Source organism: Amphiura filiformis, chromosome 18 (genome assembly GCF_039555335.1).
Source record: "Amphiura filiformis chromosome 18, Afil_fr2py, whole genome shotgun sequence".
NCBI lineage: Eukaryota > Metazoa > Echinodermata > Ophiuroidea > Amphilepidida > Amphiuridae > Amphiura > Amphiura filiformis.
Window position 1 is genome coordinate 9,640,375 of NC_092645.1, and position 10,890 is coordinate 9,651,264.

The 10,890-nt window shown below is 37.8% G+C and overlaps 1 protein-coding gene across 1 annotated transcript; it reads left to right on the forward strand.

Moving 5' to 3' along the window:
* Positions 1-364: 364 nt before the first annotated feature.
* Positions 365-1,912, forward strand: LOC140138952 (uncharacterized). Its single transcript, XM_072160732.1, has one exon. The coding sequence runs from the start codon at positions 365-367 to the stop codon at positions 1,910-1,912; it is 1,548 nt and encodes a 515-aa protein (XP_072016833.1).
* Positions 1,913-10,890: the final 8,978 nt, after the last annotated feature.

Sequence of the window (10,890 nt, forward strand, 5' to 3'; positions counted from 1 at the left end):
TTTAAATCCCTGTAATTTAGAGTGTATTAAACACAGAGGAGAGCTTTTTAAGTCCAAAGATTCTATTTTTTCCACTTTGAACCTTTTGACATTAGAACAGTAAAATAACCTGATTTCAGTAACCAGATTTAGAAAATTAGTTGTCTCAAAAAATCCCATGGAGGGGGAGGGTTTTCATGCCTGGCCCAGGACCTTGATCCCCACTACACACACATTTCTACTTCAACCCCTGATGACAGCAAGATCAAGATTTTAAAATTCATTCTTAATACCAGATCAATTAAGCTGATTATTTCAAAAGTGGTCTTATCCAAAAATATTACATTTTTTCCTGTTTCTATTAAATTTCCACAGGTAATTCACCATGCCAATCAAATCTAGAGATCCATGTGGCCGTTGTGATAACAGGGATCTTGTCAAATTCCGACACTACAAAACAAGGGACGAGGAGCTCATAGGAAAATATTGCACTAAATGCAATGTAGAATGGGTAAAACTGGATTACCATCATTTAACACAGTCAAATCCAAGATACTGGTCAGTGAATAGTGATCCAGCAAGGTGCACAGGCTTATATGAGAATACGCCAATAAAGCCAGAGGTTAATACAGCATTTCAAGTGCAAAGTGCAAGAACCAAAATAGATACCAGATATTTTGCAGAGATCTTGAAACAGGGAGATCATATCACCTGGCACAGAAAAAAGGGCATCTGGCATCATTCTATTGTATCTGATGTTAATGGGGACAATAATGAGATTGTTGTCATTCACTGGACCAAAAAAGGAGCACAACTTCAAATTATAGAAGAGTCCATGGAAATGAATACTAGTCGTGAGGAGTCTTTATTCAACCAAATGTATCGCATTGATTATGATGACAAAATTAAAAACGCTAATAGGCTGGAATTGATTCTGGCCAGAGCTCGTTCAAGGATTGGTGATACTGGGTACAAGTTGTTTAAAGATAACTGTGAAGCATTTGCAACTTACTGTAAAACTGGATATTCACAATCTCACCAAGTGGAATGGGTGTATGAAAAGATGAATGAAATCATTGGGAGTGGCACATTGAAGACTGTGTCAAAGAAAGGAGCACAGTTTCTTTCAAAAATAAAGAAAGGTGTGCCACTAGTAGCAAGCGAGGTCATTCCAGCTGAACTTATGGAAGAAGTTATGAGTAACTCCCAAACAGTTGGAGTAGGAATATTGGTGTTGACGGAAACCGGGCACGTCATTTGGGACTTGAGTGAAGCGTATAGAGAGAGAAAAGAGGGTAAGATATCAAGAAGAGATTTTGTGGAAGCAGCTATTCGTGGAGTCGTTGAGGGAATGGCTTCTGCTGGTCTGGCCAGCCTTATTTCCATTCCTATGGAATCTGCTGGAGCAGCACTCTTGGGTGGTATTTTTGGGCCAGTTGGTGCTATTATGGGAGGCATAATTGGTGGTGTGATTGGTGGAATTGCAGGTGGTGCTATTGGAAGAATCATTGGTACATGGGGTGGTAGTGTTGCAGGAAAGATAATAGCAGGTGCTTTCCAAGATGATAGAGCAGTGAAGAAAGTCAGCGAACTTAACCCTGGAGATCACATAGTTATGAAAGGATGGTTCTTTCATCCAAGATGTCATGCTATTGTGCTTGATTATGATGAGAAGGGGAACATATTAGTGATCCGCAACACTTATCAACATGGTGTTGTTAAAGAGTGGATGAAGTTTGAGCAGCCCTTGTTTAGAGTAGAATACAAGATAGGTGAGTGTTTGGATCCAGAGAGGGTAATTAGAAATGCTAAGTCAAAGATAGGACAAACCTGGTACGATCTTGGACTTTATAATTGTAAGACATTTGCAAGAGAGTGCAAAACCAGGGGCGGCGCCACAGGGGGGGCAAGGCGGCAATTGCCCCCCCTATGATCTTCAACAAAGAGCTAAAAGGAAGGAAAAGAGAAAGAGAAGAAGGAGAGAAAAGGAGTGGAGAAAAGAGAGGGAGGGAGAAGAAGAAAAGGAGCCATTCCCTCCCTGGCAGCTCCTGGCCATGGTTAGAAGGAGGAAACTCCCCTTCGGACATCTTGACCCTTGTGGAATGCTGACCTACATCACGTACCAACACAGTTTTAAAGTTGTTGGTTCTTATATTGGTGGCCCATTTTTGGCAAATTTCCCCCCATAAGTCACATGGCCTCTCTTGCCTTCTCCGAACTACTTTGGAAAAATCCTGTGCAAACGTTGCTATCCTGGCGCGGCAACTCATGCAAGTCTGTGGCATGCAACAATTAATGATTTTGAAAAAGTGGACCTGTTTTGGACATTTTCCTAAAATTTTGACCAAGAAAGCATAACAAACCTAATTTTTTCTGACTGGAAAAGCATTAAAAAAACTGGGTTTTTTTCGCTCACTACGCTCACAAAGTGGACCTTTTGGCTTTTAGTGATCATAGGGCGACTACCTCCCACCTACGCTCCTGATTACGGCTTTCAATTTGAAATATTTTCAACCTCAAGACACCCCCTATTCATATTATTTTATCGTGCCAATTTATAAAAAAAAAAACCGGCATATCATATAGCCTACAATGCAACTGACTTAACATACACCGCGTTGCAACCAGAGGCGTAGATCCGACCCGGGGTGTGCGGTATAAATCCCCCCAATATTTTGATAGGGTAGATGGTCCATAAAATCATCCCCCAATGTTGACGCCTGTATGTGGGTTTCTGACCAAAGTAACCTCATATTTGGCCATTTAGCCTAAAAAGTGCCAATTTTTTCACGCTTCGCGCGACTTTATTTGTACCATGAAATTATTTTGTTGCCAAAAGGTGCTGGATTTACTAATTGAGTAGGTCCATGCCTAAAACCAGCAGGCTGAAAGTCGGGCCCGTGAATGAAATCCATAAAAATATCCGGTTGGAAAATAAATAAATAACCCTAAAAAGGGTGAAAATGGTGCATCAAATGGCTTCATTTGTGCTTTCATTTTGAAAATTTTCTAAATTCTGAGGGGGGCACATCCCCCCTCACACCCCCCCTGCGTCGCGCAAGCCCGACGGACAGCGCTGTCGCGCCGCATAACAAATTCAACAAATTTTTGCCCCCCCTATCAAAATACCCTGGCGCCGCCCCTGTGCAAAACTATTCGGTGCAATGGTACATGGAGTCTCAGCATGGGGTGGTAGCGTTGCAGGAAAGCTACTAGCACAATGCTTCAAACCAGCTGATCAAATAGTCAGGAAAGGATCGGTCCTTTCATCCAAGATTGTCATATATGCTATTGTACTTGATTATGAAGTTGATGATGATGATGATGATGATGATGTTGATGATGATGATGATGACAATGATGATGATGTTGATGATGATGATGATGATGATGATGATGATGATGATGATGATGATGATGATGATGATAAAAAGGAAGGACAAATATTGGTGATCCGTAACACTCATCAACACGGTATCATTAAAGAGTGGATGAAGTATGAGAAGCCCTTGTTTCGAGTAGAATACAAGAAAGATGAATGTTTGGATCCTGAGCAGGTCATTAGAAATGCTGAGTCAAAGATAGGACAAACCAGGTACAAGCTTGCAAAATATGATTGTAAGACATTTGCAAGAGAGTGCAAAACTATTGCACAGTAAATGTACAGAAACAGTAATGTTCAGAGGACTGTAGTAGTTTACTAACCTGAGTATAACTGTGGATATTTCTATAACTAGATTGTTATAGAAATATCAAATTTCAAGTTTTGTAAACTTAAATATCAAATTAGGGTATATTATGCATTTACTACACACTAAAAACTACGGGGTTATATTTTCCGTGGTCATTTTGAATTGACCACGTTTGGGGTTGTTTTGACCACGTAAGGGGGTTGTACTGTTTTAATTTGACCACATTCACGAGGTCATTTTAACCACGACAAACGTGGTCAAAAACTTCGTAAGACTACGGGTTATATTTTCCGTGGTCATTTTGAATTGACCACGTTTGGGGTTGTTTTGACCCCGCAAGGGGTTGTACTGTTTTAATTTGACCACATTCACGAGGTCACATTTTTAGCCAAGACGAACGTGGTCAAAAACTTCGTGGTCATTTTGCCGATACCGTCGGCGCATTGATATCAGTTTCAATCTTCAGCTTTAAAAATCTCAATTCATAAATGAGTTTATACACTAGCTGCAATTGATGTTTTTTGGTTATTAAATAAAGCTAATTTTTTGACCGACGTTGCCCAATTTTTCAACTTTGTAATGACTTGCATTTCGGAACTATTTGCACATACGGTGTGCATCGGCTTGACGTCACATCAGCGCCATATTTGTTCTGATTGTCAGCGGATTGTCGTGTGTGATTGTCTGCATGATGGAATATGAAAAGTTACTTAAAAAGTGGGACTGCAAGGCTGTATAGACCCTTGTCTATGCACGCAGATTCATACCAATTTCATGCTGTCGTGGCCGGGTGTCTTGCTGCAGTTGTTATAAGCTTACATATATCATGTAAGCTTATAATACGTGAATTGTCATGAGGCGATGATGGCTGCCTGTGAGTGTGATACACAGATGCATTATGTATAAATTTGCTGTTTATGTAATGCTTGCTCTGTGCAGAGACACACTTATGTCCTGGTGGGACCAGCATGACCATACTAAAAAAATCCAAACAACCCCTAAATGTGGTTATTGAGTAACCCTATTATATAGCAACCCTTTCAAATGGGTCATTTCATTTGACCCCGAAATGTGGTTATATTTTGACCCCAATGGGGTTACATTTTGACCAAAATATGTGGTCATTGAAATGACCACAGCCAATGGGGTCAATATTGAGTAACCCAAATAAGGCAACCCTTTTTCATTTGACCCCGAAATTTTGACCCTAGTGGGGTTACTATTTGACCCAAATACGTAGTCATTGCAATGACCCGACCAATGGGGTCAAAATGACCCCGTTAGTGGTATGGTGTTTAGTTGATAACTATGCTGGGGTCAAAAATGACCCCGTTTGGGTCATTTTTTGACCCCGTAGTTTTAAGTGTGATAAGAATATATTCAAAATAATGAAAACTTTGTATTTTGTAAATAATGATCACAGTGTCAGTTATGATTCTGTAAACATTTTTAATTTGTTGCAATGAGATTGTTAAAATCTGTAAAAAAGTTTGAGTAGTCAGTTAGGTCTATAGTGTGTACCTTGCTGTAATATTTAAAAAGGATAGTTTACTTAAAAATCTGATTTTTAAAAAATTAAAGAAATGAAGCTTAGACAAACTGGCTATTCAGGTTTTAAGTAAAAAGAACCAGTTTAAACTATCAAGCACTTAAAGGAGCAACAACAAAAATTGGCCCTGCATTAATTGCACACAAAGTGCTAAAATATTTTCAAGTGTACACTATTTAAGCACTAACTTAAGGCGAAATTTTGCATTAAACCAGGCCAATTTTCAATTTTACACTATAGGCTACTGTGCCCAAAAGAAAGGTGAATTGTGTGTTTACCAGGCCAATTTTCAACTTTACATTATGTGTGTGTGTGTGTGTGTGGGGGGGGGGGGGGGCACACTGGGCACGGTTTTTAACATTGAATCAACATTGATACAACGTCAAAGTTTCAACCTAACCTGATTTAAACCTAGAGGTTAGTTAAAATCAGGTTGAAATTTCAACGTTGATACAACATTGAAATTTTAATCCGATTTCAACCAACTTTCAATGCAAAAATTAAGGAGTTTCAAGTCCATTTGCAAATACAACGTAATTTCAACCTGATTTTAACATCCGGACGTCGAAATTTCAACCTGATTTCAATGTCAGGTGTGCCCACTGCACACTTAAAAATAGGTAGTCAAAATTTTGACTAATTTAGGGGGTCAATTTGAAATAACCCGGATGAAGTCAAATTTGACCACCATAGGGGTCATTTTCAGTTGTTGACATCATATTAAATTGACCCCCAAAAGGGTCATATTTAAATGACCCCCAATATAGTCATTTTTTGACCCACGTTCCCGGGGTCATTTTTAAACCGGGACCCCCAAATGTAGTCATTTCAACTACTTTAGGGGTAATTTTCTAATTATGACCCCCGGATATAGTCATTTTTTGACACTAATAGGGTTATTTTTCCAATGACTCTGTTAGGGGTCAAATCATTTTTTTGACCCTAAATGTAGTCATTTTTCACTACAATTTGGGTCAAATCATTTGACTTCATCTCCGGGTCAAAAATGACTTCAATGGGTTTGGTGCATAGTTGACCCTGCCATGGGGTCAAAAATGACTACTTTAGGGTCATTTTTGACTACCTATTTTTAAGTGTGTGGGAGGGGGAGGGAGGTTGAAATTCTCTTTTGGGGGTTAGTTTTTAGAGGGGTTGACATTTTCTTTAGGGGGATTGAATTAGCAAACATACTCAGGGGGGATTAACCCCGTTCCCCACCCCACCCCAAAGACCACATTGGTTTAATAGGCATCATGGAAGCCCAGGAAAATACTTTGGCCTACACAATTAAAAATATGGGGTCAAATTTGACCCTCTTTTAGTCGGTGCATAATTGACAGTTGCTAGCAGGGTCAAAAAACGACCCTTTTGGGTTTGTTTTTTTGCCCTGTGCGGGGTCAAATTTGACTACAAAAGTAGTTGTTTGCAATGAAACCAGGGTCAATTTACTTTTAGTTGGTACATATTTGACCCCATATTTTTAAGAGTGTATAGTTAGTGTCCATTTTAAAAGTCCATATGATTCTATCATTATAAGTCCATATGATTGTATCAGATTGCATCATATATTATAGTATTTAAAATGATGACAATATTGTATACTTTGTATATAATTTTTAATTATTAAATGAAATTCTGTAATAATTTGTAAATAAAATTGTTGATCTGTAAAAGTGTCAGAAGTCAGTATCTATTCTAGTTACTGTCCTGTGCACTTCAATTGCTGTAATAATAGAGTAGTTTAGTTGAGCATAAGAGTTATAGAAATACAGAATTTCTAATACAAAAGTTTTATAAGCCCCCCCCTCAAAAAAAAGGTTTGTCTCAAAGCTCGCGCGCGCATTTGTTAATTTGTGAGATTTGGAAAAAAAGAAATGCAGAATTTTTTTTTATTTCAAACAAAATTCAGATTTTTTTCTTCATATACCATGAAAAAAGTCGAATTAAAAAAAAAAAAAAAAAAAAATCGCATTTCGCATTTGTTTCAAGCCACTCGTGAGCTTTGAGACAAACCATTATTTTTTTTTTTTTAATGTAAACTCAAAATATCAAGTGATGGGAATTAAAATATATAAATATTGAGAGTATTACTGCATAAGAATGTATAAAAAATTATGACAATGTTGTATATTTTGTAAATAGTGATCACACTGCCAGTTACGTGATTCTGTAAAAAAATGTTGTTGCAAGATTGTTGATCTGTAAAAAGGTTTGAGTAGTTAGCTATAGGCATATCAGCTACTGTATAGTTTGGACCTTGCTGAAAATTTTGACAGTATCAAGGACATTTACAATCGCAAATTTCCAATTTGCGAGTGTTCTGTTTTTGGTCAGTTCTTCTTCTTTCTGTCAAACTTATAACAAGCCATCGTAGTCATATGCTTTAGGCCAATGTGACCATATTTGGTCACAAGGACCATTGGGTGGGGGCACAAATGTTACATGACCAACTCGGGGTCAAAGGTCATCCAAAGGTCATTATGGCCAAAATGTGATTTTCACTAAAAATGCTTCTTCTTCCACAAATTACATAACACAATGTCGTCACTTGCATACCTGCATCGCCTTTAGCCAGTGTCTAAAAGTTGTACAAAGAATTGGGGTCAAAGGTCATTAAGGGGGTAAAATCTTACAATTGTATTATCTCAACATCCGTAAGGGGTATGGGGCTCAAACTCGGCAACAACAAATCTCATGACCAGGGGAACATTTTACTGGGGTCAGGTCAAAGGTCATACAGAGGTCAAATTTTAGAAATGCATTTTCTGTACATCTGTAAGGGGTACGGGACTCAAACTTTGTGACACCAAACTTAATGACCAGGGGAATATTTTGGAACACTTTGCAGGAGTCGGGTCAAAAGTTATCTGGGGTCAAATCTTATAATTTCCTTTTCTGGACATCTGTAAGGGATATGGGGCTCAAACTCAGTGACAACAAATCTCATGACCAGGGGAACATTTTGCAGGGGTCAGGTCAAAGGTCATGCAGAGGTCAAATTTTAGAAATGCATTTTTTGGACATCTGTAAGGGGTACGAGGCTCAAACTCGGAGGCAACAAACTTAATGACCAGGGGGAATATGTTGGAACACTTTGCAGGGGTCAGGTCAAAGGTTATCTGGGGTCAAATCTTATACCGTAATTTCATTTTCTGTAAGGGGTATGGGGCTCAATTTCTGTGACAACAAACCTCGAAACATTAAGGTCAAAGGTCAGGTCAAAAGGTCATTAAAGGGTTACATGCCTTGCGATTGTCTGCGCTCTGTGGCGCAAATTATCTCTAGTTTATATTTGTTATTCATTCATTTCATTTATTAAATGCATATTTGATTAAAAACAAGGATTTCCATTTAATTCAGTCCAAAAACACACAATATTTTACCATAAAATGTTCAAGCATTTGTCAATACTAGTCTTTTTAAAAAGGAAGCAAAATGGAAGAAGAGCCCATGAAAAAAAAATCAAACTACCAACCCTCCAAATTTTTGTCTTGGAAGGGCAACCAAACAATATTTTTTGACCTAATGATCACGCTGCCAGTTACCATATTCTGTAACTTTTTAAATAAATTTGTTGCATGATTTTTGATCTGTAAAAAAGTTTGAGTAGACAGTTAGGCCTCTATAGCTACTGCATAATTTTAGTTTGCACCTTGCTGTAATAAAAGAATAGTTTATTTAAAAACATGAATTATTAAAGCGTAATGGTGGAAACTATCTATATATCAGGTTACCAGAAATAATAAACCGTCATTTTAATATTGGAAATTACGATTTAAGATACTACTTGGCCATTCTGTGAGTGAGTAAAGAAAGGTAAAAAGCAGGGTCATAGCCAGCTTTCTTGGTGTTTCGGGGGTGGGGGTACAAAAAAATTCTCCCCAGTTTTGATGGGGGGACAAAGATTAAAAATGTTCCTGTTGCATCCTTTTGACCCAGTGTTTTCTTTGGGATGTAATATTTTTAATACATATACCATTTTTTTAGAGACTACATTAAGTCTTTTGAGCTTCCAGAAAGGGCTTTCTTTTCCCCCTTTTTCTTTTCCTTCCCAATTTTCTTTCATTTGTTTCAGGGGGCACTTTTCTCTTTCAAATTTTGTCACTCTGCCCTCCCCCCAACTGGCTACGCCCTGAAAAGAAGAAAGAAAGAAAAGAAAGGAAAAATGCAGATGTTTCACATGTACATGTCACCTCAAAACTATGAAATTGCTGTAAATTGCCACACTCTGTAAATAACAAAACTTAGAAATACATATATTGTAAATTTATTGTATTCAGCAATTAATATACTGATTGATGAAAAGGCTATCAAGTTTGTCTCAGAAAACTGAACATTGGCTTAAAAAACACAGATTTTACATTACCCTTTTTTATCTGATCTTACATTTTATTTGATATAATGAAAATGTAACACGGTCTGGTCCATGAGGGCCAAAGGCGACAAATTTGAAATTGAGATAAAGGCAAAAATATGGAGTAAAAAACAATCAAATACATAAGAAAATACACATCACAAAACCTTCAGAACCAAGTATGCTAGAACTTCCAGTGTTTCCAGTGTATGTATGATAGCCTTAATGTTACTACAAGATAATAATTAAATAGTAACTCAATTTTCAAAAATGCCTCCTTTGGCCCACAATGGAGCAGATCGCGTCACAAATAAAACATGGGTGTGAGGTGGGTAAAAAAGAGGGCCAGAAATGCAATTAAAACAGACTAAACAAAAATCTCATGAATACTGTAAAAGTGGACATTTTTGCGGTGCACTTTTTTCCCTCTTTTCGCATCCTAAGCTGCTACCCCAAAAATAACAGTGCACAAATATATTTCTTTTGTATAGACGAATCTAAATTCACACATTCCTACACCTGACTAGCAGCCTTTAGTTGGGTAGCCGTCAGCTACAATGCACTCAAAATGTGAAATGATTCGGCCTTGGCGGAAATTTTAAACTGCATTCCATCACTCGTTTTACACCTTAATACATAATAATCGGATTAACTACATGCGGTATCTATGCATTGATGTACTTGCGAACAAAAGGACTATGTATGAATAGATGCGATGGGATTACCTGCGGAATTATCTCTATTATATATATTATTCTATTAACCCTCCTCGTCCTTGCATCTTCTCTAGGTGTTAGGCGGCTTTTATTTGCACAATTGGACGCTCAAAACAATAGGTTGGTGCTAGCGGCTACCCAAAGATGTCCGACCAAATCCTGACCATGACTTGGCTCGTTGGATTCGTCTATAGGTGAATGTAATGAAACTTAATAAAACAAGTAAAATTGACGAAGTACAAAAAATTAATCAAGCGAAAATGACCACATTTACAGTATAGTGCATAGTCTTTTTTCAACTTAAAAAAACAAAAAGACACTGAGTGGGTAGAATTTTTCCCATTTTCTTCGGAGATGAACCTTTTAAGCCTAAACATAAAAAATGTAAACACATTTAATATTTAAGTCTTACACTGCATGTGAATAAATAAACTTAACACAAGCCAATGTAGTTGCCACCTAACTTGTTCTAATAAAAATGCTAATTTAATATTATGGAACTAGCAGTATAGAGGCCATGAGCAGTGGCGTAGCGTCATAGGGGCACATGCCCCCCAATGGGCACGGGGGGCACATGCCCCCAATCGATCAGAAATTTTT